General features: G+C 37.0%; 5 protein-coding genes and 1 long non-coding RNA gene across 17 annotated transcripts in view; 3 read left to right on the top strand and 3 right to left on the bottom strand.

Moving 5' to 3' along the window:
• Positions 1-220: 220 nt before the first annotated feature.
• LOC110847416 lies at positions 221-11,364 on the bottom strand. Of its 3 annotated transcripts, XM_022094366.2 has the most exons (23): positions 11,237-11,364; positions 11,016-11,078; positions 9,576-9,679; positions 9,219-9,335; positions 8,991-9,140; positions 6,491-7,523; positions 5,651-6,228; positions 4,784-5,569; positions 4,507-4,691; positions 4,270-4,409; positions 3,978-4,184; positions 3,866-3,898; positions 3,573-3,787; positions 3,398-3,488; positions 3,147-3,320; positions 2,802-2,932; positions 2,562-2,723; positions 2,348-2,475; positions 1,958-2,277; positions 1,654-1,759; positions 1,427-1,576; positions 1,147-1,345; positions 221-1,060 (listed from the first exon to the last, which is right to left on the bottom strand). In XM_022094366.2, the coding sequence occupies exons 3-23, from the start codon at positions 9,651-9,653 to the stop codon at positions 935-937; spliced, it is 5,109 nt and encodes a 1,702-aa protein (XP_021950058.1). In that variant the 5' UTR covers positions 9,654-9,679; positions 11,016-11,078; positions 11,237-11,364; the 3' UTR covers positions 221-934. The 3 variants fall into 3 exon arrangements, with proteins under 3 accessions (XP_021950058.1, XP_021950050.1, XP_021950063.1); XM_022094358.2 differs by lacking the exons at positions 11,016-11,078; positions 11,237-11,364 and adding an exon at positions 9,783-10,316; XM_022094371.2 differs by lacking the exons at positions 11,016-11,078; positions 11,237-11,364 and adding an exon at positions 9,783-10,296 and having other exon boundaries at positions 6,827-7,523.
• A 1,111-nt stretch (positions 11,365-12,475) lies between these two features.
• LOC118439313 lies at positions 12,476-16,701 on the top strand. 4 transcript variants are annotated; one of them, XM_035860532.1, is made up of 5 exons: positions 12,476-13,806; positions 14,058-14,144; positions 14,238-16,254; positions 16,387-16,476; positions 16,553-16,701. In XM_035860532.1, the coding sequence occupies exons 3-5, from the start codon at positions 14,869-14,871 to the stop codon at positions 16,655-16,657; spliced, it is 1,581 nt and encodes a 526-aa protein (XP_035716425.1). In that variant the 5' UTR covers positions 12,476-13,806; positions 14,058-14,144; positions 14,238-14,868; the 3' UTR covers positions 16,658-16,701. The 4 variants fall into 4 exon arrangements, with proteins under 4 accessions (XP_035716425.1, XP_035716434.1, XP_035716439.1 ...); XM_035860541.1 differs by having other exon boundaries at positions 14,238-16,270; XM_035860536.1 differs by lacking the exon at positions 12,476-13,806 and having other exon boundaries at positions 13,851-14,144.
• Positions 16,702-17,883: 1,182 nt separating this feature from the next.
• On the bottom strand, positions 17,884-20,842 carry LOC110841983 (TATA box-binding protein-like protein 1). The gene is made up of 4 exons (XM_022087689.2): positions 20,525-20,842; positions 20,166-20,416; positions 19,967-20,061; positions 17,884-19,830 (listed from the first exon to the last, which is right to left on the bottom strand). The coding sequence occupies exons 1-4, from the start codon at positions 20,699-20,701 to the stop codon at positions 19,478-19,480; spliced, it is 876 nt and encodes a 291-aa protein (XP_021943381.1). The 5' UTR covers positions 20,702-20,842; the 3' UTR covers positions 17,884-19,477.
• Positions 20,843-20,913: 71 nt separating this feature from the next.
• LOC110841985 (dTTP/UTP pyrophosphatase) lies at positions 20,914-22,481 on the top strand. Its single transcript, XM_022087690.2, has 5 exons — positions 20,914-21,072; positions 21,215-21,329; positions 21,458-21,696; positions 21,764-21,925; positions 22,038-22,481. Exons 2-5 carry the CDS (start codon positions 21,240-21,242, stop codon positions 22,171-22,173), a joined length of 627 nt encoding a protein of 208 aa, XP_021943382.1. The 5' UTR covers positions 20,914-21,072; positions 21,215-21,239; the 3' UTR covers positions 22,174-22,481.
• Positions 22,309-27,746, bottom strand: part of LOC110841982 (phosphatase and actin regulator 3) — a 29,264-nt gene continuing 23,826 nt past the window's right edge. For 6 of the 7 annotated variants that reach the window (XM_035860515.1, XM_035860510.1, XM_035860527.1 and 3 more), the window contains 8 exons: positions 27,463-27,715; positions 27,264-27,290; positions 26,673-26,857; positions 25,159-25,315; positions 24,815-24,870; positions 24,568-24,671; positions 24,437-24,494; positions 22,309-23,917 (listed from right to left, as the gene is read on the bottom strand). In XM_035860515.1, the coding sequence (XP_035716408.1) occupies positions 23,787-23,917; positions 24,437-24,494; positions 24,568-24,671; positions 24,815-24,870; positions 25,159-25,315; positions 26,673-26,857; positions 27,264-27,290; positions 27,463-27,715 (971 nt within the window). In that variant the 3' untranslated portion in view covers positions 22,309-23,786. The remainder of the gene's footprint in view (positions 23,918-24,436; positions 24,495-24,567; positions 24,672-24,814; positions 24,871-25,158; positions 25,316-26,672; positions 26,858-27,263; positions 27,291-27,462; positions 27,716-27,746) is intronic. The other variant, XM_022087686.2, reaches the window with a different exon arrangement.
• On the top strand, positions 25,901-27,135 carry LOC118439328. Its single transcript, XR_004837354.1, has 2 exons — positions 25,901-26,465; positions 26,538-27,135. It is a non-coding gene; the product is annotated as an uncharacterized LOC118439328 (long non-coding RNA).

Here is a 27,746-nt window from a genome sequence, read left to right as displayed (position 1 = left end):
GGCTGTACTATTTCAATTCAACAACAGTTTAAACGGTATTCATATTTATTATTATGACCATGCACGCTCATAATAATATTGAGTAGTAAGTGTTTGAATTATAAGTTCTAATTAAAAATCTTATCACATATAGTAATTTCATGGATGGATGCATGCAAGACTTATTACTTACAATTAGTTTACATGAAATTAAATAAATTGTAATCAACGTTATCGCATATTACTTATTTCATTGCTTTCGAAAACATTTCGGATCCATTAATTTATTTTCAGTCTTATGATCTGGTTTGACAGGACTCAAGTAACAAGTTTGATTGATTATTTCATTGTGAAGCATATAGTTTAAATATTAAAAAAACATGTTGAAATTAAATGTATGTTTTTACATTACTAATTCATGTTGTACTTATTGATTTTCCATAAGTATCTGAATAATGAGACGTCAAATAACCAGTTTAACTATAACTGTGCAGTAAAATATATAAAAATTGAGATTTCTGCAGCCGGGAATAATAACTAATATAGGTTAATGTAATTCATTACAATATCATGTCGGATTTTGTCGCTTGAGCTTAAACATTGTAAGTGTATCTTCGGGAATCTTAATTCATTAGTCTGAGGCAGGGCTTATGGCACTTAGTCGCGATAACTCTCGTTAAACTCATCCTCCTACGATGCAATTTGGTATCAAGACGCAATGGTACATCAGACTAAAAAATATAAAGTCACGTTTATGAATATTTTTGATAGGAATCCAGAAGATGCCCAACACTGGTTTTTGAAATTGGCCGAAAAAGCTGAATTTTGGCACGATGAGTTATGGAACATTTCGATGATTACGAAGAGTAGCTGGTAATGTTTGGTTATCTGACAAGAATTTAGAAACGGACGCTGACCCTGACTCGGGCCAAATCGCCACTGCTAATTGTAGGTTTTACGGGGCTAAAACTGAAAACAGCCGCTTCCTCAAAAATCCAGGAGCGGTCCATTCCGTCCTCGGGATGTTATGCAAACACCTTCTTTCCCTGGCATTGTCAATGAGAGATTTCCACATGGCATCCTACGCAAACAAGATATTACAAATTGGGACAACTGATTAATATACATATAACGTGAGAAGTGAATATTTATATCTGTGAAACTAACCTTTTCCAGACAGTCGGCATCCCCGATAATAAGAAGTGAATGACGAGCTCTTGTCAATGCAACATTAAGACGTTTGGGATTTTTAAGAAATCCAGTATCTTCTGTTCGAACACAAGATATAATAATTATATCTTTTTCTCTGCCTTGAAAGCTATCCACTGTATCAACTTCTACAGCATCCACAAGGGCACTCAATTCTCTATGCAATTAAAGTAGACCAAATCAACTTAGCCCCGATTGTATACTTCAGTAGGTAATTAATTAATACAAATTTAAATACCTTTGTATGTCGCTGGTGATTGTTTTCTTTTGAGTATTGTACGGAGTTATAACACCAATTGTCAACTTTCGATTCTTTTCGGATTCCATGAGATGAATATTTCGAAGTACTCCCAGGACCATCTTCGACTCATCTTCATTGCTGATTTGTCTACAATGAAGATAAAGAGATCAATAGTTGGGTTTAATTATTAATCTGGATTCACATATTTAATCGGGTAAGCTTACCCTAATCGATTGGAGGTTTCTTGGCTGGATAAATTTAGGAATAAATACGGTTTCAAGCTACAGCCCTCATCTGCCGAGCGACCAAGGCACTGAGTCCTCAAAAGCCCTTTATAATATACACAATAATATATAATTTATACATAATACAATAATTATTAATATTAATAACTCCCCATTTCACCCAATTATGCAAAATTGTAAGTCGATCGGATAAATTTAAAGAGAATTATCGCAAATGTGGCATACAGGCGGACCCGCCGGTTTTATAAGCCCTGTCTCGGGCTGAAAATATTTAATATATTACCTTTATAAAAATACTCATTGGGCCACAGCAATATTTCCGGGTGCATCCGGTACTGCTGCGTCAGCATTATTATGTAATCAGACGGTGGCCTGTGCATGTCAAATGCTAATTGTGTATGGTAATTGTATAGTCGGGAAAACATTGACTCTCCGAATGCCTTGCTTTCAGCCTCTTTGGATAAAACTGTAGCGCCAAGTTGCTGCGGATCTCCAACAAGAACTAATTTATCTACTTGAAGCAGAATGGGAGCTAACGTCTCTGGTTCCGTCGTCTGTGACGCCTCATCCACAATACAGCACATGAAGGGTTTCGATTTCCTGCTGTGAAATTAAAATGCGTACAATTTGAGTATAAATAAATATATGAATGATTAAACATTAACTATAATACCCAGAGCGTGGACCAAACATGCTAGTCAGCACCTGAATACTGCAAGAGTTTAACGTGCTAAATATAACATTTGCATTCTCAAGCACTCGTCTCTTCTCGTCAAAGGAATGGCTGCCCTTTTGGGATCTCTGCGATTTAAAGATACAATAATTTTAATAAAATTAAAACATACTTTAATCAATTTACTTATTTCTAGTTTCTTTTTAAATTTTACCGTTTTATCAAGGTCATGATTGTACTGTTTCATTTGATTATGAAGTTCGACCAACTCCCTGCTCAGTGCCTCCATCCGTGTTTTGGAGGATGTGCCACTATTTTTCTTGAGCAATTCCATCTCTGCATCTTTTGAAGTTATAGTCTTTTTGCATAAATCAATCTAGGATAAACGACAATTTTTTTTAAAGAATACCAACAAAAACATATTGTGCCTGCCAAAGTAAATGAAACAACTTACCGATTTTCTGATGCTACTATTCATTGAGCCCACTTCATCTTGTTTCTTTAAATACGCATCTATCCCATACTTTTTCATTGAAGATTTTTCTGTTTCCCCGCATCTGAGCATCACGATCCTATTTATTTCACCTAAAGTTTAACAAAAGATCAGTTATGAAATACATAAACCAGGTCCGAAACATTTATAGAACATGATGAGGGTGAAATTGTATAAAAGACAAGCCTAGGTGACTGGCACAACTAAGTTCTTAATAACAACAGGTAGCCCGTTATGATTAAAAATTTGTACCAATGCACCTCCTACTACACAATACGAACAAAATTTAAAAAAGTAGGATCATACTTGAAACGGTGGAAGGTAAGGTTTTAATTGCATCTTCTAGTCGAAGCATGATCTCATCGACGGCTGTATTGCTGGGAGTGCACACCAAAATTCTTCTATCAACGGCTCTATTGATTTGTTTATATGATAATATTTGAAGGATCATTCCAACTATAGTCCTTGTTTTTCCAGTTCCTAAAGTATACACGAAATAAGCAATTAACCAGCATGAATAAATATTTCTACACTATTGTTACAACATTGCTACCTACCTGGGGGTCCCTGAACCAAGATGAGTTCCGGATCGCTGCTTTTTACCCTTTCCCCAATATACGCCACAGCGGATTTTTGCGTATGATTGAGCTATGAGGAATCACAAAACAAATTAATTAATCGTCAATGTATAACTGCATACTCCCCTTAGAAGAAAGAAGAAATAGAAGTTACCCTTGTCACATGTTGAACAAGATTATGCTGAGAAAGTGTGGCATAAGGATCCCAAGGAACTTTAGGAATTTTCGGACAAAGTATGTTTTCGTACAGCTTTGAATGTTTCAAGTATAAAAGTGCTTTGACATCTCGAAGCTTCGGATTAACGTAGGCAATTTTCTGTATTTTCCCAAGTTGTAGTTTATCCAATCGTTCCCCAGAATGCACAACAACTATACATGCATTTATACTTGCGTTAGTTATTACATTAATGAAATATTAGCAAATCAACAAGAAAGCATTGTGCCTACCTTGGAAGGTACATTTATATTTTCCATTTGGATCTGCAATAGGAGAAAAGATTATGTTACAAGTACAATACATAAAAATAGTAATAAATACATGTCACTTCAAAAAACTTACTGTCCTCCTTCAATTTTGGATGAATAACACAATTCCCATCAATCGGGAATGTTTTATCTGATCCTGTCAGAATAAAACCGAAAAGCTCTCTTTCACATTGCTTTGTTGCAACTTCGTTGGGATTGTTCGGGTCCCGGCAATGAGCTACGAACGTTGCAATCGCCAAGTCCAGTTTTTGATTAATTGCTGATTTGTGATTCATAATCGCTAAAGATGGGCGAAAATAAAAATTCAATAACATTCATAGATTCATCGTTCAGTCAGACATAAGACAAGTAGAGGACGGACTCACCGTAACAGTCAATGACCGTGTAATAATTGTCGTTTGCCTTGGACTCTGCATTTGCCCACCTTGTATCCATCATAGGACACGTATCTGTTGTTGTGATATTCGTAATAGCTATGGGAAATTCAGAGATTTGTGCTGGACGTCTAGAAGCAGAAATAACATATGAAATTCAAATATTCACTCACCCAATTTCGCTGTCATTAAAATAAATACATGCTTAAATATTTATACACAACTTACGACGGCCCCGGAGATCTTTTCTTGGACGAATCCTGTGTTATCGTAGCCCAAATTTCTAACAGAATTAAAGGCAAAAAGGTCAAGATGTAGGATTTATAATCCACGTAATCCAACAAAGTACGGACAATCTCTAATTTCCCAGTGATAGGAGGAAGACCTATAAGACCTTTCACTTTTTTCTGCTCCTGTTAAAACAAAAGTTTAATAGTTTAATATTCTAAATATATCCCAACCATCATAAATAATAGTTAATTTTCAAGGTTTATAAAATAAATACCTCTAGCCACGCTGGTCTCCATTTTAAGATTCGTCTGTAAACTTCGTCATCTTTAACAAGAAGATGAGAGTCTTTATTTCTTCCACTCGATTCGTTAGTTTTCTTTGGTACGACCGAGTTATGACCATAATCGTAAAGCTCTCGATCAAATTGTTGTCTTCCAAAAGCGACGCCTGGTTTCTCCATAATGTTAACCCCACCATACTGTGGTATTCCTGTTGCTCGCGTCGTCGTCGATGTAGGTTTTGGTTTAATGGGTGGGACTGCTACATTATCCGATCGCGAGGGAATGTGAACGGACGGACGGATAATGTTAAGGGGCATTCTTGATTGTGTGGTAGGAGATGGCATGGGAGGGAGTTCGCGTCTTGGGGGTACAACGACTGGCTTTGGGATAACATCTCGCCTCTGTTCAACTACGGGCGTTGTTGTTGCTGCTGCATTATCTTGTTCAATATTGGGACTGTTATTAATATTATGAACTTTAGCCTCCTCTGGGCGCTTTGTACTACTTTCGATTAATGATGCCAAAAATATTTCATTCCTATTCTTTCCGGTAGTTTTAATGTGAACTGGAGCACGCAAAAAAGGTTTTGGTAGATCTGAATCAGGATGAGCTACCTTCTTTGAGTCTACGGTGAGTGTCTTCAGGCGTTCTTGAATTGTTTGATTGTTCACTTTCTTGTCGTTTATTTGTTTTGCCACTTTTTTGCACTCCTGGTCTTTCCGATGAAGAGCTGCATTCTTTTTCCTCAAATTAGGTGGTAGTGGTGCTTCATCAATTAGCTATACATGACCAAAAACAGAAATTATTAAAACTAATTATTCCACTCAGTCAGCATCCATTCAGGAGATTAATAAGTTTACCTTGCTTCTCCTTGGTTGATCCACGTGCCTTCTTCTGTCCTCAGCGGAAGGAGCAGGAACGACGACAGGCGACACTTTGGTAGAAGGTCCAGCAGTAACATTATTGAAGTCATTCATCAACTCTTTATTTTTTTCTGATTGCATTCTAATCCTGCTACGGGCTCCCTCATGGTTGCCATCCATTTCTTGGATGTCCATGTCGTCATTGCTTGAATTGGGTGATAATGACTGGTGCTCAGGTGACTCGTAGGGTTGGGAATAACTAAACATATCAGGAGATCCAGGCGTTGTTTCATTATGATTTTCGTCATTTTTAGAATGACCTGACTCTTGCTCATCATCTCTTCCTCCAGGAGACATCTTTGAGCGTTTAGGCTTTGGCTGGCCATCAGAATCACTGGAGTCCGTTGTTGATGAGTCCTTTACAGAGACTCTCTTGACTGCTTTATCAGAGTTATGTGGACTAGAAGACGACTTTTTATTTCTTGAGCTCTTATCGTCATTAGCATCCCCCTCACAAATAGTTGTGTTCTTTTTCTGTTGCTTCGTCCTGACATATAGAGGGACCATACAGTCCTCTGGAAAGTAAACAAATTTCTCGATAAATTCAAGTATTCTTTTATTAAACTCACAACGAATATCATTTAGTACAAATTGGTTTTGTAATAAATTCCACGGAGTGGAAATTAAACCAAATTAGCAATAAAATTGGAATAAAATTGTTGCTAAATCAGGAAAGGAAGACAAAAGGCACACAAAAATCTCACAATTTTTAAACAACTACTACTGCTGCTAGTAATCATAATACAAGTTAATAAAAACCGAGCTAGAAGTATGTACCTGACGACTCAGAGTCTGATCGAGTCGAATTGCGCTTTTTCTGCTTTGCGATGCGCTTCTTGGAAGCTCTCCACTGTCTGAAAATCTTTTCGCGATTAGCTTCAGACAGACTGATAAATTGACACTTTCTTATTGTCGGAGAGCCTTTCTCCGAACGAATCAGTTGTTTCAGCTTGATAACAATTTTTTTGTCAAGCTTAATGGGTCGTGTCGCAGAGACGAGGGATTGAGGAATACTAGTAGTGTTATGAGGTGTGGGAGGAGCATTGCAGGGAGGTGGAGTAGTAGTAGAATGGGTACTAGGAGCAGTAGTAGAATCTTTTTGGCTCAACTTACGAGATTCATCATCAGAGGAAGAATTGTTTGGAATTATTGGAGATACACGTGGCTTTGTGTTGATCGCTAAGCTTTCTGACATTCCATCGCTCGAATCATCGCTAGAGCCAGATTCTTTACTAACCCGACAGGGGTTTGTGCTTGATGATATCACAGAGGTAATACCGACGGGGGCTTGTCCAACTGTCGAACCTGATGGGTTGAGCTTTAGGTCAATGGTTTCTGGGAGTGACTGAGGGGTATTGAATCTTCCTGCTTCAGTCTTGTCAATCCTTCTATCCTCTGTTTTCCGAGTTGATGTTAGAACAAGTTGTGGAGCCGGATAATTAGAAGATTTAGGGGAAGATCTGGGATTTTTGACTTGCAGCGTCTGTTTATCTAATTCCTGTTGAAAAGCTGGTACTCCAAGAGACTTTGGCTCTACTTTTACCAAGGAACTAAGATTGGTGGTGTGACTAGAGTGTTCCGCTGAGTGATCGGGTGGTCCTTTAGGTGTAGAGCTTGAAGGAACAACTGCAGCTTGAGGAGGAGGAGGAGGTGGCATCATTTTGGGTGAGGAAGGTTCATCCTTGCATTCTATTTTTCGCTCATTGGAAGCGGAATTAGCTAATAGCTTGCCATCCTTGTTGTTATTCTTTTCGCCAACTTCACCGTCTTCTTCGTCATCAATAATATCGATGACTTCACACTCGTATTTCTAAAAAAAATGAATATGACATTCAAAATAAATTGAAATTCAATATTGAAAATAATTATGAGTGAAATAACCAGTACCACACCACCTTCACCAACTCTGAGTTAAATTTAGGGTTATTGCTTATGACAAACTTGGTGCTGAACACTTTTAGCTTCAAAATAATTGGAACGGAATAATTTGAAATTCTTTGAACAAGAGTATTTATTTACTATTGGACTGTTGAATATTACCAAATATATTTTGCATTTATAAGTTAACAGCTCTGAATAACTTAACTATCCAAATTTAGTTAAATTACTAAATCAAGAAGATTTTTAGATAATGTAATTCCCTCTTCTGATCATAGACAATAGTATTTACTTGACAAATAAGCCGTGTTCTTAGATTCATTGCATTCAGCCTTATGCTTTCTGATTTTATATAAGTTAGTTATAATTAATATGACTTTGTATAATAAATACGAGAGATTGTAATATTTGTCGCATTTGTCTCTTGTAATCGAAGCAATTGCATATATAAACCCCATTTTCACCGCACATATAAAAATGCACTATTCTTAAATACAAGAACCCATATCAATCAAAGAAAGAATCGTATTCCTCGTCGTTGATGGAGTTGGAGATGTCCGGGACGGAGGGAGGATTGGATGGGTCTGGAGACACTGGTCGAGCTCGAGAGAAAAATGGATTGGCTGCGGAAAGTATATCCTCAGTAGAGATGGTTTGTGCAAAAGTTCCAATGGTAGGGGCTGGTGGCATATTTTCGTTTGCCCACTCCCAGAGTGACATAACTGACGCTGCTTGTGCGAGGACGTCGAGTCCATTTCCACGATTAATTGATTCTGTGGGGGAGACGTTGTCCGAATTGTTCAGGCTGTCCACCGAACGAGTATGTGAATCATTTTCGCCACCGGAATGACGAATGGCGATTGTTTGCAGTCCTGCTTTGCAGGAGGGAACACGCGGACCTTTGTCCACCAAACCAGGCTTTTTGGTTCTCCTTTTCTGCTTCTTCAGATTTCTGAGCATTTTGATCAGCATGTCCCGTTGTCGTTCTGTACGCCTCACTTGCACAGCAAGGTCTGCCAACTCCTGGGCCAATCGTTGTTGCTGTAGGCGATGCAGAAATATTAGATTCCCAAGTATTGCATTGAGTTGGGCCAATTGATGGCGACGGGAGAAAGGTCGTCGTTGATGTCCGTCTATTTGTCCATAACTACCACCAGCGGGCCTTCGTCTCCGATATTGCAGTCTTCTTCTGTTTGTTTCATTGTTTGAATTGGGTGCTATCCGACGACGAGTGGTAACAACCAACGTTTGCCGTGGCGTTGGAGCATCCACATTCTTCCCCATGAACATTCTAGTGGCACTACGCTGAATGTTTGAACGAGAGCTTACCGTAAGATATAATAATGCGCTGGTTGTTGGTGAAGGTAGTTTGACAGTACTGGATTTCTGAATATCTTACCTTAAATTCAAAAGTGTAGCATAATTGATCCGTGGGGTCGATGTCTGTATTAGTTATAGAAACCCCAAGCCCGATCCGGTCCCCGAAACGCAGCTCTCGCTCTATGTTTGGCACGATCTTGACCTCATTGAGGTAAGTTCCATTGAGGCTCTGTAATTGGTAACAAAAAAAAAATGTAACTCGTTCAAACGTTCAATGTCGTAATTAAATAAAACCAATCAATCTCACCTTCAAATCTTTAATCCAGAAAGCTCCATTACGAAAATATACCTCGCAGTGGTTCCTTGAGACAAGATCCGAGGTGCAGAGAATTACATGTTCGCCTCTTCCTCGACCGAATAAATACTGCAAATTACAAAATAAACATTATGTCTTGCATTAATTGTGCCACTGTAATTTCATTTTTAACCCGAACTAGGGCTTATGGAATCGTAATGTGATTGTTAAATCTTTAAATCTCTTTCTTTAATCTAAGAAAGAGGAGAAAGTGACTGGCTCGGGCTATATTAAGTCGGTCCGCAGGTTTTTATCGAAATAGAAAAGCTAAATATTTCTGGCATATTAAAATTATCAAACAAATCTTACTTTAGGCCCTCCTTCCCTGTTTGCAATATTAGGGGTCACCATATCATGATGCTCTCTGTAGAATTTTCCAGCCTGCATTTTGGCAGTGTATATTGTCAGTTCACCTAAAATTCAAACCAAAACCAAAAAGTCCCCCGTTAGTACCAAACAAATAAGATAAGAATAACTATAATTATACACATTCTAGCAAGTCAGTGTGCAACTTACAAAATCATTGACTTAAGTCAGAGCCACTTTTTGGCTAACTTATAAAAATATGGTATGCGTTGTAGTATAAAAGATCACATTGATATCACAAAATTGCTTCTGTCCTGGACAGACTACACACTTTGTTTTACATAATTCTGTGATCCTAGTCCTCTCAATAATTTCGCAGGGGGTGCAGGACCAGAAATTAATCGCACACTGACTGACTGACTGCAGAGAAGACGAAAAGTGGATGGATTTTTGAGAGCGAAGGAACCGACTCCCGCGTGAATTCTGCGACGGCAATTCGATAAAGCCTTCTTCGTGAGAGTGTTGGACTTGGGAGAGACGAGGGGCGAGCGGGTTGGGAATTCTGCGTCTCAACTGGTCGGCGCTGGTGGGGCCTCGGGTGGGAAGATGGCGGCTCTGCTCGAATTCCAGCAGCAAGACTACCACCAAGTTGCCCCATATTTCCTCTCTGCCCTGCCTCTCCCTTGTCCAAATTGTTCGAGAGTCGGTTCCGCTGCTCATTGTGTCATCTAAATTACCCCGTCACTGAGAATTAAAATAAAAAATATATTTTGCAGAGAATTTCGCACTAAGCAAAGCAGTATGCTGCATGTTCGTGGTCATCATCATATGTAGCAGTAGCATCATTATGTCGGTTGCATTTCATAAGCATGGAGTTAAACGAAATAAAGGCGTACACTGTAAAGAATAGCAATCCTAATTTTGTAAAATAGTCAGAATAAGAGGGATCTGTGATGTGAGTGTGAGAGAGATGAATATGAGAGATGAATATGCGAGAGAATGTGAGAGAGTGAGAGAGCGACTAGCCACTACTCGGCAACTTTTTTCCCACACTAACTCTTTGCTCTCCAAATTGCAGGGGCGTACAGACGGCTTAGCAAACAAGGGGCGAACTTTTCTCAAAGTTAAGAATGGGATCATAAAGCCAACCGTACCTCACTTCATCGTCGTGTGCTGCACAATCCTACTTGCTTATTGGCTAATCAAAAATATCCCCACGTCAATTAAAAATTTTGACCAATCAAAAAATCCAGCATGCGCCACACAGCGATGAAGCTTTACTTGGGAAAAGAAAGACAAATCAAAGACCCACATTTTCAAGGCGAGGGCGTTGAAAATTTTTTGTGGCCTTGATCTCACTTCGCCCCTAGATTCCCATTGGAGCGCAGAAACACAAGCAATAAACGGACAAAAAATTGAATTACGGGGCAAAGGGGGACCTACGTTTTGCAACTCTGGACTGGAGGGGGTGTGCTGGGGGTGTGGAGGGGTGTCCTTCTCTCGAATCTGAAATTAAACAAAAAAAGTTGTAAATTTTGACGACAAAAATAAAACTTACCTTAGGGGCAACAGGACCAGTACGGCCCTGCGCGTCCCCTTAATGACGCCTGATTCGGTAAAATTCGTAGACAGCTCGATAGGATAGAAGTGAAAAAATAATTTACCTCTTTAAGATTTCCAGTCACTGGTTCCTGCTGGTACTCCACTGTACTGTTAGTGTGTAGAACGGCAAACAAACCGGCGTGAACCATGTAAGAGTACAGCCAACTTCAGACTGAAAGCTCCTTCTGGTGCGCCAGCTCTTTTATAGGCAGCAGGCCAACTTATAAACGACGTCCCACTTTCGTCGTGGACCAAGATGAAATTTCATGTGCATTTTCTATAACTCAAGTAGCTTCCCCTAAGAATCTTGTCCTCCCCCCGTCCAGGTCCACGACAAAATCGACACATATCTCCTACCATGGAACACGATGCTATTACTAGCCTCCTACCTCCTTATACACTATGGAGCTGCTATGCTATATATCCCGCTCAAACATTCCAATTGTGACTGTGCTGATTGGGTAGCAATAACGACTTTGTAAAATAAAATTTAAAAAAATTTTCAGGAAAACGGTCAGGGTCACCCATCTCATGCTCATCAGATGAGAAATTTTAAACAATTTGTGCGATGTGGGGTAAAAATAACGATTTTAAGATTTTAAAGCGCTGCACTGTTCTCATTGGCAAGGAAGCGGTACTCGGGAAAAAGCTTCCATGTCTCATCTCGCCTAACTAAACTGGTTTCGTGAATATCGTGAATGCGAGTGAACGTGAACTCGTTCGTTTTCATTTCATGTTGTCGGTCAGTGTTACTTGCATCGCATTTCACATAGGATTCCTAAGATAGGAATGTAAAGATAAGATAAAAAAGATGGTCAAGTTCTCGCTTTGCAGCTGTGAGTCGTTGTTTTTGTCTTATGTTTTATTACGCAGTCATAAAAAATAATGCTTATAGAGTTGGATGTATGCAATAGGCTTTCCCACGAACAACGAAGTTGCATTACTGTGTTTGTCTTGACTTTATGAGATAATAGTTCTTTCTATTCAGCTCAAAGGTTGGGACTCAGTTATAAAACCTGACACAGCGTGTATTTCGAAAAGATTCGACTGGTCAGTGAAGGATGCTATATTTATGCTATGTATTTAGTAGAATTCTCAGCACATTTAAATAATCTTAACTGCAGCATGACTCACACAATGAATAATGATTTATTGGAAACAATAACACTTGTTTGCATGTCTTATCTTCTGAAAGTCTTAATTAAACAGCGTTGACATGTGTCAGAATTTAACTAATGGCAAGATTTTATCAAATTCCAACTTTTCTATCAAGTACCGAGCGATATTTTCTCATTCTCTGCTCTGTTTTGCTCTCACTCGAATTGCATTTCCGTCTCATTTTTGTCTCAATCTACGTAGCTCTGGTTCACTGACAATGAAAACAACGGAAGAAAAACTTTTAGAATTGGGAAAATGGGCAGTTTTAAGTGGTCAACTGGCAGGTTATCTTCCGCTAAGCGTGAACAACAACATTGCCCACGGCCGTTTTCTCCACTTTCGAGCATTGCACATTTCCTCCATTTACGCCCTCGTCATGTTCATCATTATAACAATCTGGTTAATTGTCTTTCTATATAATTTTCCGACAACATTGGTCATGCAAAGTCGTGCTCTGAAATCCCAATTCCTAGGGATCACTTTTTGCTTCTCCTCCTTGCTCTCTGGAGTCACGGTGTTCTTGCTGAAGTCGTTGGGAATTATTCAAATACCAACCTTTGCTACATTTTGGCACAAGACGGTACAGGCAATGGAAAAACTGGAGAGTATTGATTCGAGAACGTTAGTTAACATTGAATCCAAAGAATTTCGCAACATTTTGCATGATACAAAGTTCAGATTCACGGGATATTGCGCTCTCATTATGATCCAGTTGGCAGTCTTTGATTTTAGGGAAACATTTACAACGCTAATGACAAAAGGCAGTCAGATCCCGGTATTCAATTTAACTGCCCTGGTGTTCACATTGTTCCAAATCTATTTGACTTTCACCCATCACGGACACCCAATTTTGCTTGTCTTCTTCATAAAACTATGCAAGACCTGCATAACTGTTCTTGCGGAAAAACTTGACCGACTTAATTTTCGAAGCAGCTCCAACAATAAGTCCGCCATGAGCAGGAGAGAGTCTGACAAGAAGCGAATGAATATCAACCAAATTGGACAAAGTGCATTTGGAGATTTGGAATTTTCCATTGCAACAACAACTGCATCAGCTTTTATGCTGCCAATTCAGAGAAATTTAGTCCCCCAATTAATGGAGGGTTCCCAAAACTTTTCCTCTGACGGAGTTGTTAATATGGACAAAGAATTGGAACAAATTGTGCAAGTTATTTATGTAACTGAATGTCAAATTAGACGGTTTAATCGCATGGTAAACTGGAGAATCAGCATTGAATTTGCATATCAAATATTTTTCTTGGTTGTCAAACTGAGTTCATGGATTTGGATACTTTGGAATGGAAAGCATGGTTTTTTGGTAATAATTGAACCAGTAATTCCGATATTTTTGAGCATTTCTGCAATGTGGTGCATTTGCTCGGATTCTGAAGACCTTTGCGAAGGCGTCAATCAACTGGGTGTTTTACTGGAGAAAGTGCCGCTGCAAGGAGTTGGATGGGAAATGCAACAGAAAGTAAGTTGGACAATATACGTATGTAATCGTCGTGGAAGAACGAAAATACTTTTTCAATAACGATATATTTATTACTTGCGTTCTTTTTAACCAACAATAACACACCTGTAACATAAGATGCATTTTTTACAATTATTTGGTCCGTGTTTCTATACGGCTTCCTGTAATGTACTTAATTTTGCCTTGGCTGGCTATAAAGATCATATGATCATATCATGCTCATGTCATGCATGTATCATTAACTTTTCTAGGTTACAGCGGTGTTATCTCGACTACAGAGCAATCAAATTAGCATAAGAACCATCTTTTTCGAGGTCAACTTTAAAATTTTAACTTGGGTATACAAATTAAATGCCATAACTCAATCTCATTCCAGTAACGATAATACAAGTCCAAAAATATTTCATGTTACTTTCCATTCCAATCAACAGATTTCTGCATGGATTCTTCTAATTCTGTTTATCATACTCACATAAAGGGACCTCATCTCGCACTTCATGCCGTCTGCCCAGCTAGGAGATACATTTTTTTAGGATGGTCACATCTAAGTCAATTATTTAAATAGTATAATTTTTAAAAAAACATTCTGCTGGAAATGAATGTGTTGCACTGCACATGTGAACTACTTATGTCGTAATCAATTAATTCATTTTATGATCACACTAAAATATGTTTATCTACATTAGTTGTTAGTGAACACTAGAAATCGTTCAGTAAATGATAATATTTTGATGCTCATAACAATGAGTTGATGTGTTTTCCTTGCAAATATTTGCTCTCTGGGCATGTCGTCACAGAAGCCTTTTTCAGGACGACCTGTCATTTTGAGTATAAAAACTTATCAGCCATACTAAAGTCCGTAATGTGTCAGCAAATGTAAAGAAAGGAGTGAACAAGAAATGTCCATCAAAAAAGTTATTAGCAAAGCATGCAATATGATTGCTAGATAAAAATAAAAGATAGGATTATTGGTTGTGGTTAGAATTAGGAGTTTTGCATTTCTTTACTGCGGTACAATGTATTAAATAGATACGAGTTTGAAATTTGAAGTTATTATTTGAAATGTACTCGTTTTCGTTGTTCCAAAGAAATTATCCCCAAAACTTGAATAAAGTTGCCAATATCGAAATCTGCAACATACCTCCAGAAATAGAACACGAACTGATCAATATTGGACAATGGGCTATTGAAATTGTGAAGGGAACGGGATACTTTCCATTCTACATTGCTAAGGACGCTAGTTCCAGACAATCCAGAAGTGGCGCACCTATCCAAATTTTGAAAAAAGTTCAACTTCAAAAACTCAGTAGAGTTTCACTCTTCTTCGGAATTCTGCATCTACTTGGAGCATTTTTTGTACTGTATGGATTTTGGATTGCTTATAAAACTACTGCATCGGTCCATTCCAGCCTTGACACATCCAGTGCCAAGAACTCCTTTTCTGATGAGGCAGACAATTTCATCATGACTTTCAATACGATGGCCATGCTAATCGTGTGTGCTCTTATCCGAACCATTTACGTAATTTCATCAGCAAAAACTCTGAAATTTTGGAAGCAGCACATTTATATATTGAAGGGATTTTATGATTTAGATATTTTATGTGGAAATGCACACTTTGACAGAGCTAAGTCCAAAGTGAGGCGATTTTTGGCAGGCTTCATGTGCATTACAATTTTGCAAACTGCAGTTATGTTTGCATATGTGCAACACATGTATCAGAATAAGAACAATTATGGCAGATGGAAACATGTGTATGACGACCAGTACCCACTGCTTGCAGGGGGCATCAGCATATGCATTGTCCTCTTCATTCATATGCACGTGGGATTTTTTATTTGGTTCGGATTCCTCATCCAAATCTACACCACTTGCTTCTCTGCCATTGGAGATGCCATCATTGCGGAAATTGCCAACAATGATAACACAATGGGGACAGAAATGTGGGAAGAGAGCAGACGGATTTCATGGAAAGATGCGGTTTGGAATAGTGCGAAGCTGTCAAATAGTGGAAATCATAATCACCATAAATCAGTGTGCGCATCAAGGAATGGAGCAGGGGAAAGGTTACAAAAGCTTTTGCTTTTGTTTGAAGAAGTTTGTCAACTCACGGAAGATTTTAACCAATTTTATGCTCTTCCATTGACAATTGACGCCTTTATTTGCATAACAAACTTCTTTGCTAGCGTTTATGCCATAAATAAGATGATGTACGAGTACGGGATGATGTATGACTCTGGTGGCTATAGTGGGTCTCACCACCTGTGGGACAAAATTGTCGAGCTATTGTACCGAATCCCCTCCCACTGGGCGATTGCTTGCAGAGTGGTTTATCTGGGCCTGTCAGGAAATAGTCTGACGCAAGAAGCTCTCAAAGTCATTCAGCTATTGCAACAAGTGGCACCAAAATGCAGGTGGATGTTGCGGAATTATGCTCTACAGGGCCAGGTAAAAATAAGTACAGGTATAATGTAAAAAGTTGCATTGCATTTTATGGCAATCGAACAAAGACGTGAAAGTGTTTCATGAAATTCAAATTCGTTAAAACATATTGATCTCAGCAACAACTTTGATTTTCAGATTCAAATGCTTATTACAAGAGTATCTGCCAAATCTCCTGGGATTTCACCTGGCAGTTATTTCACCCTTAATAAAGCTTTTCTCGTATCTGTACGTATCGAATTGCTTACAAAATGACTACAAATTATGAATTCTTCTAAATTGATGAGTTCACTTTAATATATAGCTTCTGAGCGTGCTGGCAACATATTTCTTCATTTTGACAGAATTTCGGGAGAAAAATGAAGGTTGGAACTCCATTCGTAAATTGAATATATCCTGCAATGCATAATTGTGAATTTTCAAATATATATCTAAACTATCTTCAAGAAGTAAAATATAAATAAGCCACAATTTATTCTTGTAAATTTGAACTATTCATGCATTCATGTAACTCTAAATTTATATATTTTTATTTTACTTCAAGTAACAATGTGTGACTAAAGTCTTTTTTTGCAATGGTATTAAACTAATTGGTCCTTAATATTCCTAGTGTTTTTAGTAATAGCAAAGTTGTCTCTCTTGTGATATGACTCGTATGGATCATCCACAAAGTATTTCTTCTTGTGCCAATATTTCGTCGTCATCCTTTCCAACGTACGCGTGTGCCAGGCGTTGGTGAAGACATGTTGACGTAGTCGTTTTCGTCGCAGTTTTCCTTTTTTCCACAATTTATGATGTCGCCCACTTTTCGGACGAATCCAGATTCCCCAGTCAAGCCGATAAAATCTTTCCACCACAGCTTTTACTGTCTTTCTCTTTCCTTTTCGTAGTGAAAATTTAGTCACTGTACGGACCTGATTAGTAAATACACCAGTCTCTTGAGTCAAGGGAAGAATAGGTTTTGCGGACTGCGTGAGAAGATGATAGTTATTCTGCCGAGGTTGGTAACAGCTTCCGCTGCTGGTCGTCCCTTGACGAAGTAGCAGTGGTCGAAATTTTGAAGCAAGGATAATTGACCGAGTTTGTTGGGAGTCCAGTCCATTTGCAACTGTTTTAAAAATAAATCTTGGATTATACGCGCACGACGACGTCTTTGGCAGTGCGTGGAATAATGACTGCATTGTTCGAAAAGCCATCTTGTTTTATGGCGTTACCAAAATTTGCCTAAATCAAAATAAGAAGTCAAACATTAGTTCAACTTTGACTAAACTGCTTTCCGAAATTCGGAATAAAATTGACTCGTAAATAATAAATAAGCAACGTACCTTCACTCAAAGATTAAAAAGCATACCCACAAATGGTTGATAACAAATGGCGACGACAACTGGAATTGAGAATGCTCAACTAAATTACAAGCTTACCGACGAAATTAGCTGGTACACTTTGCACTTTGGTAAATGCAAATGCAACATAATAATATTCGGAATATTATATTCGGAAGAATGCTCACAAACTTTAACTTTGCCACTACCTCTTCTTCATTTGAGATTTCATGTGAGATCTCAGGACCAAAATGCTTTCTCTGAATAAAATTGTTTTTTTATGAAAAATAAATACATGATCCAACTCATTAGATATTTATCAGTTGCAACTTGCAAATCCCCCAATGAAGTGCTTTTATTATTCTTATACGGTATACGGTACATGAAATTGAAATGTGGTATCAAATTTTCATACACTAACATATACATGTATCTGAAAATTGTGATTATTATTATTATTATTTTCATATTAAAAATTGAATGCACCTGATTATTAAATACTTACAAATAAATAGAATTATCATATTTGCTGGTCATATTATAAAATTTCAATGTTTTTACGGATATGGAGCCTGGTTCGGAATCTGAAGCAGAATTGTGGTACACAGTTAATCTAATATATCATTTGTGGAATTACACTACGTCTACATCATTGACAAGATTAAATACAATATCATAATTAATTTACACGATTTGTTGAATTGAGCTACCTTCTCAGTGTTACTTAACACTCAGTTGCATGAAAATACATGAAATCAGTACGTTAAGCTGAACAACTGCTGCACCTTCTTAATATATGTGTATAAAATATTTAAACGGAATAAATAAATAACTGCAAAGTCACAAAGTCAGTCAGTGCAATTGAGTGAGGAGGAGGAGGCTTAAGATTAAATTAATAATTATTCATGACAATAATAATAATATAATCAATCATTCTCCAAATAATACTATTCATCAGAATTCAATATTATCGGAACAAGTTCGAGCTTACATTCGATAATATTTTAATAATAGTTTCAAGAAAAAGTAGATGATATTATTAGTACTTTTGAATTTGAATGATGAACAAACTTCTAAATTTGATCTTTATGCTCATGTGATTCGCTAAATACAAGTCAAAGCTAACTCTTCTGTACATATCAACTTTGACCTCACGTAACTAGTTTAATATTGTACAAATGTATATTTTAAAATATATTTTCTACAATTAATAAGAGTATTACAAATTTTTTCGAGTTTCACTCAGTTAACTCAAAAAATCCACGTCAGTCTTTGTGAAATTAGTAGCAGTAGTCCTTTCTCAAAATTAGCTTATATAGTTCTCTCCTCTTACCCAGAATTACATAATAGGTATTGAAGTGCGGAAAATTAAGGCAAGGATTTATTGTTTGTTTTTGGTTCATGAATTGTTTGACTTCAATGTTCAATGACTACATACAATGTATTGTTGTATATAATGTTTCATAAAACCTTTTATAAATTCAGCTACACATTTTAAGTATTATTGCTGAGTTGATGAAAGTAGAGACAATTGATGCTATTAAAAACTTTTAACTTTTACAATGGTCTTTTGTTGATTAGAATACAACCATCTAGAAAATATTACTGGCTTGTTGAACTACTACTTGGGTTTGGTGTCATTCGATGATAACGAATAGTTTTAGGAGGCGATGATGTTGGAGCTGGTGGTGGATGGATCGGCTCCACTCACCAGATAATCAATAATTTACTACATGTACTTAACTAACTAACTACCTACACTGGAGAACATGAACACCAACAACAAAGACAAATTTATCAGATCCATTCACTCGTACAAAAATTTTTAAAAAGACAGGCGAAGTTAGGCTATGATTGAAGTCTGAACCAATGACAAGGCAAAAATATGCATTTTAAAGTTTGCTTCTTCAGTCGTGACTGGCGTCACTATCAAACTCCTCGTCGTCTTCATCTTCCGATTCATCAACAGGACTCTTGAAAATTGGAATAGATTCTTCCTCATCAATAACTAGAGCCGCTTCCTCATCTCCATCGTTAATAAAATTAGTATCATAACTATTAAGCTTAGCTCGCTTTCGACTGTTGGGTTGTTTTTTCCCTGCATTTTCCTTTTCCTTTCTTAACTTCAACTCCCGTTTTCGTTTCTTCCTCTCACTGAGTGGATATTGTTCGATATCATCTCTACGACGCTCATTCTTGTATTCAAAGACTAGACTATAAGCTTGTTCTACTGCAGACTGAATGCTGTCGACACTTGGAGCTGTGATAATAAAAAGATAAATATTAAGGGGATCGGATACACGTTTGAAATGTAATTAAACATTTTAGTGATCTATATGCTAGTATATTTAGAACAATTTACTTAAATGATATAAATAATAAATAAATTTCCTCACCTGTGATTGTAATACTTCCAGTAGAGAAAATCTTTAGAGTTGCGCGAATGTCCTTAATTTTGTACGTCACGCCAGGATGCAGTTCAGGTTCGTAACTACAAGAGAACACGATACGAACGAACGTACATACTTTATTAGTTCAACATAAACATGTGACTCAAAAACACAGCGTACTAAATTAGTAAGCAATTATCTTCACCTTGCTATTCGAGGATGTGCTTGAGAAAAGTCCGCAATCTTGATTGCAAATGGCATCGTACACGTTGCAAGGACATTAACGATACGATAATTTGTGAATTTAACATTGTACCCCAACTTTTGTAATGTTCGAGCACATCTCCGAGCACCAACTTTAGCATCAGTCTCCGTAGTTGATCCCGTCATTGTAATTTTGCCTGAGGACCATATCGATGCTGTGCATCTTGGATTTCGAAACTTCATAATAAGCATCTAATCAACAATAAACGTTAACACATATAAATAAGATGCAGGAAATAAAGTTATAGACAATTAGTTGTGTGATCAATGCAATAATTATCAGATAATTGTATCATTTACCGCCATTTCCTTGTGGAACTCAACGTTATAGCCGTTCATGGCGATGTGTTTCAAATTAAGATGACATCGGACACTGAAATTACAGACTACATTGTTGAGAATTATATCCAGTTCGCCCTCCGTAGACGTTTCCTCCTCTTCTGGCTCTGATTTTGCTTCAATACCCTCGTTGGGCATATCCGGACACGAGGATTGTGAACAAATACAAAAAATAGACGGAGGATAAATTTAATTGGCGAGAGAAGAAATTAAATGCGATGGACACTCGATTATTTGTGTCAGTCAACTCTCGCTCGACTGGGAGTATGAGATTTTGAAGCAACCGGTCGACTTGGTTGGCTGAACTCCTCCTTGTGACTGAACTGAACTCACGGACCTCCTCAACCTGCATTTCCGCACTATGCAATTCCCAAACATAGTTTATTTAATTCAGTAATTAATTAAATAATAACAAATAAATAGTAAGAATTAGTTTCAACATTGTATAAATTGAGGAGCTATATATATACATTCCAAGCAACCTGTCGGGTTTATTTTCTGTTACTTAGGTAGGCACAACATTAAACATAAGCATTCCATTTCATCCGTAACGTGATTCACGTTGTAATACCTTTAATTCAAAGCTTTATTATCGTTAACTCGCAATTTCAATGTCCACAATTGGTTTATAAAATGCATCCGATTGTTTAGAGCTTATCTTCCCGAAGAGATTAAGATGATTTTGCCAATTCTTGAGATGCTGTGCTCACGAAGGATTATCCTTGCAAGTGGATCTCCGAGAAGAAAATCTATTTTGGAAAATATTGTGCGTGAGTCATCAAACGCATGATGAACTGTGGAATTGTTCATGGAATAACATATCAGTTCTGCTAGTCACAATAACTTATTTACATATTTATCAATGGCCAGCTCAGGATTATATTTTCTCATTAGGGTCTCAAAATAGAGGTGATACCATCCACCTTTGAGGAGGATTTAGAGCCTTCAGGGTTTCCGAGTTTACAAGATTTTGTGATTGAGACGTGTTATCAGAAGGCTCTTGAAGTTGCATGCAGGTTGCAAAAAGCTGGAGAAAGTGCAGAACTAATCATTGCAGCGGATACCATCGCTCTCGATGGGAAGGTTTACGGTAAACCTGGGTCTGATGACGTAGCTCGGGATATGCTCAACAAGTAAAACTATTAGGAGGTTTATGACCTATTTAATTTACTGCTATCAATATTTTGTATCCATTTATAGACTCAGTGGAAAACCACACCAAGTTTTGACAGGAGTCACCCTCATGTGGGATTGTAATAGTCCCTCCCCGGTGGTTGACAAATTTTGTGAAATAACTTTTGTCCACATGCCCACTTTGAGTGATGCCATTATTTCGTCATATATTCAAACTCGAGAACCATTGTTAGTTAAGCGAGATAATGATTTTCAATAATGCAATCTTGGATGATTCACACTTTTATGTGTACAGTGTACATAAACCTAACTACAATGTTTGTATTTATACCTAATAAAGGGACAAGGCTGGAGCGTATGGAATTCAGGGGATTGGGGGCTGTTTGGTTGAGAAAGTTGACGGAGATTTCTACAATGTTGCTGGGCTCCCCCTCCATAAGTTATGTCAACATATCAAGAAGCACTATGAACTATAAACCTTTCTTTGATTTATTTTTCTTTCGTGATAAATAAAGGGCATCTCAAATCCTCTTTTAGAATCGAACATTGACGCTATGAATGTATATTGTAGCACAAGTAAATATAAAATGGACCAGATAACACTTCAAAAGTCCTTTGCAGTAATAATGATAGGCACAATATCATTCATATTTATTCATCTCTTCTTTTTTGTTTGTAACATGTTCATCATCATCAATATTATAACATACAAAAAATCATACTTTGTAAATCGTTGAGGATCGACTATTATTATAATAAATTATTGTGTATCTTTACAATTTAATTAGTTGGTTGATAAATACTATTTGCATTATTAATTTGTTCATTGCAATGGCAGTAACTCATATTAAACAAAGAAAGTTCAGCTTTTGCGTATTACGTAAGTATTAAGCGGTTTTAACAGAGTCAACATCACTGCTATGATTCTTGATTTTATAATATTACCTACTCCGTAGGTAATACTGAGGAAGTAGTCGGAGGACACTTCGTACAAGTTCAGAATTTTCGCAAATCTCATTTCAAGCGAGTTCTTCTACCTAAAAGTTTGACAGTCCAAGCAAGTTAATTATTGCATTGATTATCTTTTAAGTGATATTCTTTTATAGTTCCAACTGTCTTTTGTTGCGTTAAATAAAATCTAGTTCATTTAGTATTTGAAAGTCCAAAGTAATCAAAAATTATATATTCTATTTTTATAATCAATATTGTTATTACACCAGAGCAGTTAAAATTGTCATTTTGTTTTAATTACAAGCGGTTGGTACATGATAAAAACGTATAATTAGACAACCATACAACCCTCAAGTGAAAAGTTTCCAACACAGACCGCTATAAAATATTGCATGCAACAAGTAAACGGCTACTATATATTATGGATAAAATCACAGATAGAAAACCTCGGTCATTTCCTAACCCATAATCCCTACGTTGCTACGATTATGATATATATTTTATATTTGCCGTGTGACCACTTTTGACAGTGGTCAAACACGCTGCAGTTGTTACTCTTTTTTTCAAATTCATAGCATACAAAACGAAAGATCTTGTCTAAGGGACAACTGGAGAACGTCTGAGACAACTCCTCTTACCACAATTAAAACCTTGGGTGTTAGCGAACAAAAAATTGAGATACATTTATTTGCCCTAAATAGAATTTAAAACAAGCCCTTCTCGAGGTTGAAATTCAGTTTGAGCAAACTTCAACATACTCCACATAATATGATTCGACGATTAATTTATATGGTTTTTGTTAATGGGGACAATGTGCTGGTGTCAGATTGTGGAGTAGCTGTAATAGATTCAAGAATGTAGGAGGAACGAACGGTGGGACAACGGGACAAGTGTGTCCTATTACAGACCTATCCTATTATTATATTACATACAAAGCACAATATTGTAAAGTTCAGTCGGACAACATCTCTCAGCTCTCCTACAATACGAAACGAGTACGAAAAAATCCTTGCCATTAAAAATTTCTACTAAATTCCTTGTATGATGGTATGGAAGCGAGAAATGAACATCGAGGGTGGAGATAAAACAAATCTCATATATACTAAGTTGTAGTGGTGTAAATAAACTTATGCCATTATTATGGCCTGTGGAAGCGAATAAGATGACGACTTTCTTGATGGACGTCCATCTCTGTGCTTTTGAATTCATTCAACTCTTTGCGAATTGCTGCTTTATCTTTTGGCGTTAGTCTTGTCCAAGGTTTATCAGCTGTAAAAAAACATAACAACATATATACGATTGTATTAAGAAGTCATAGTATGAGAATTAAATTAAATGAAAAAAGAAACACAATAGGAAGGACTGAAGGAGCAACAATAATGGAAATCAATTATTATCTGCCAAAATTATTCAGAATTATTCAGAACCACTCAATGATATGCAGGTGGGACATGAATAGAAATAAAAAATTCTCATATTTCGTTCTTTCTATGAAATCATGGCCACCCCCTCCTTTAGAAAAAGGAGACATGGGGAATGACCTCCCTTGTAATTTCATAGACGAAGGGGACTTTCACGGATCCAAATTATTTGTGATAAGGAGAAATACGAACACATCAACATTGCAATGAAGGGGATCTATAGTTAATAGTACATACAAAGGTTCAGGTTCCTGACCGGACTCTTAACGTTGTTGCTCATTCCAATCATTCGAGTTTTAAGAATGCGTTTCTTAATTGAAATAATCCACATATATAATATCTTATGCTAGTACTATCGTATTATCACCTCTTCGATCATAGTCTTGTGCTTGAGTAACCTCGATGTAATCATTGAAGCGTATAATCTATATTAATAAATCATGTTTTCATAATTAGCTTCAGGTAAAAAACTAATAAACTTTAAAAAAAATACAATACCTTTTTCTCTTTTAGTTCATCAATCGTTGGTCTAAAGCTTAATTTACGTAACAACATGCGTTTCTTCTCCTCCTTTAATTTTTTTGCTTCTTCTGGAGTTTGTTCTGAAATAGAAATTATTCATAGACACATGCAAGTCGAAAAAAGTAGGCGAATAAATCGGCAAATCCATTTATTATGTAATCAACTTGTACTAATCTGGCACAGACAGACATGTCTAATAATAAGTAATACTATATGGACTTACTTCTGAGAATATTGCGTTCTTCCAGCTCCTCGGGGGAGGGTCTCATGCTTAGTCGTCTGTTTAAAATAAAACCAGGTGAGCGTAAATTCATAATATCAAACTCCAATTGTAGTCTAAAACGTTGGAATGTGGTATTAATCACAGTCATCCCATTATTCACTGGGTTGAAATGTCTTTTAAGTCTTAAATTTCTAGAATTGACCATCTTTAAATATTTTAACACAAAACTCCACTTTTCAATTTGCCAGCTACGGTGACTTTTGTTAACCATCAATCAATAACACTTTCCACAAACAACTTGAAATAGTTATACAAATATCAGTTGAATTAAAATTCCAGCGTACCGAGTTAATTTGGCACCAATTGATTCTTTCGTCTCTTGTTGCTCTTTTTCAGAGACAACGCGAATAATGTTTCTAGCTATTAGCTCATCTCGGTCCGGTCTTAAAGACAATTTCAACGCAAGACTATCCTTTCTCGCGATTTTCGCTGCTAGCGTACCTATAATAATAAAATGGAATTTTGTTAACCACGCAAATCTATCTTAAAGGAAGGTAAAGTAGATTAGTCGTATATACATAAGAAGCAAGAAAGATGCTCATTCAGAAGAAGAAGAGTAGCACTCCCATGCAGGGGGTGCTATACACGTAAAACAACAAACGCAAGCTGAAAGAAATTCGCACATCACATTTACGACAGCGTCTGCATACAAATGCTGCTGATGTACATGTAAGCAAGTAGTTGTTGTATAAAAAAAAGTGAAGCACATCTTGAGCACATTAGCCCGACACTCGTCTTAACTAAGGTTGGCCAAGGTCTCAAAATACAAATATATAATTATGCTCTAGCAAGTTGAGACCCACCAATCTTTGCACATACAAAAACACGGGCTAATGTTCCAGAAAAAAATATATAATTGTGCTACAGGACAGGAGAGGGGTGTACGCTATAGAACTAAACGTCTCGTCGATCTCTACTTTGTGTTCTTGTTGTTCGCATTAGAAAATGAACCGATGAAATCTACCACTGCCAATGACAAAGTCGTCAATTGTACGACATTAGTTCAATCCAATTTACTACATCCCACGCGTGACAACTTTCGATCTCACCCAAGATTTTATCTAACATCAACATTGCCAAATAGAGAGTAGTTTGCCTCTGCTTATACTAAAACCTCAAAAACTGCACAGCAAGCCAAATGTATGCAAAGAACTTGAAAAGATCATTTCTTTGTGTCCATGAGTTTATTCAGTCTTGAGCTTTTCGATTTGGTTCACACGTTTTAAATTTTATTATCTATTAAAACTCTATTCTTATTCTGCGTAACTTCCTTATTGTAGATAGACATACATATGCAAAATCTACATATGTACATGTGTGCACTTAAGAAAACTATTAAGTATGTCCATATACATATCTAACGTATCCGCTATATGTACATGCACCAGAGATATCTGATGCTATGTTGGCAATGATCATGACAAATTAGAATTACTAATGTGAACTCAACTCGCTAATTCATGATCCCATAACAAACTCTGGTGCATCTTCCCATTCAGTCAGAGTCCATCCCGTGATTTATTGCAGCAGCACCTACCTAACTGAGATAGACATACATGGAGCGTGTGGTTGTGAGCAAGCACAGATCAAGGTAATTATGCCATAACATGTATAATAATCGCTTGGAAATACATTAGAAATAGATTTTCGATTACATCCATAGCACGAGAAAACTGCCACAAGCTGAAAAATTCCGAATTCAGGCACACAGAAAGTCAGCAAAAGCCAATAAGTTTTCCAAATGCAATTAAAACTTTCAGTGGGAAAACTTGGAAATACGTGTGTAACTTATACTTACTGGCGTCCCCTGGGTTGTCATCATTATCTTCGTCCTTGTATAAAACTGGCCCTTCTTCTGAGTCTGAGTCGTCGTCATCATCATCATTCACAGCCACTCGGACAACTTCTTTGGGCTTTGAATTCTCTTTGTTTTCCTCTCGTTCTCTGTATGGCAAACTGACACCAAATCGGATAGGACGAGAGCTAGATAAATTAATCAGATATACGCACATTAATAATTATTTGAGTCCAAATAAGTATATGTATATATAATTGTAGCAATAATTATAATTCGCAGAAATAACCAATATAGCAGAAATTAAATTGTAAATAATTAGTCAATGGATTAACCGACGGCAGTATTATTTAAACACAATGTATTTATGACATAATGATGTGATTGCATTATTATTATTATCATCTTTACTAACACGGGAGACTCAAGGTAAATTAAATAAATAAAAAACAACTATTTCCCAGTAGACGTGGACACAAAATAAAATTAAAACGGTCACAAGCTAGGTAGCTATTAATCTATGCATATCAGATCAGATATGGGAAAACCTGGGAGGAGGGACAACCAACCATTATTCAATCAATATATTATTACCCAAATATTATCCTCAGAGGCTGTCGTCTATACAGCACGCACCAAAAAAATCAACAAGTATATGGAATTAGTATTTAAATTTTTACTATAAATGTTTTGTAATTCAGGGTCCCTTTTATACTCAAGCTATACGGGTTATACATATATGCTAACAAGTAAGTAGTATTTCCGGCATGGTACAATAAATAGATCAAATTACTTGGAATGTTCTTTAATCCCCACAGTCTTGCTGGACTCTTGAGTGGGAGTTGACGAACCAGACCCATTGGCTTGTCCAGGAAAACCTACTTTCTTTTTCAGAGCTGACTTGATAGGCAATGCATGAAGCTTAGGCTCCTTTGCAGGGATTTCGTCAACTCGATTCGTATCTACATCAGATCCTAGCCTAAGATAGTTCATGTTTGCTTCTAGTAATTCCTCTTCGTCGGAATCACTCCCATCTACATCTGCTTCTGGAAATAAGAAAATCACGAAAATCAAGCT

This window comes from Folsomia candida, unplaced genomic scaffold (assembly GCF_002217175.1).
Source record: "Folsomia candida strain VU population unplaced genomic scaffold, ASM221717v1 Fcan01_Sc001, whole genome shotgun sequence".
Classification (NCBI taxonomy): Eukaryota; Metazoa; Arthropoda; class Collembola; order Entomobryomorpha; family Isotomidae; genus Folsomia; species Folsomia candida.
Note: the sequence above shows the minus strand (reverse complement) of the source record. Positions and strands in the feature narration are given on the sequence as shown.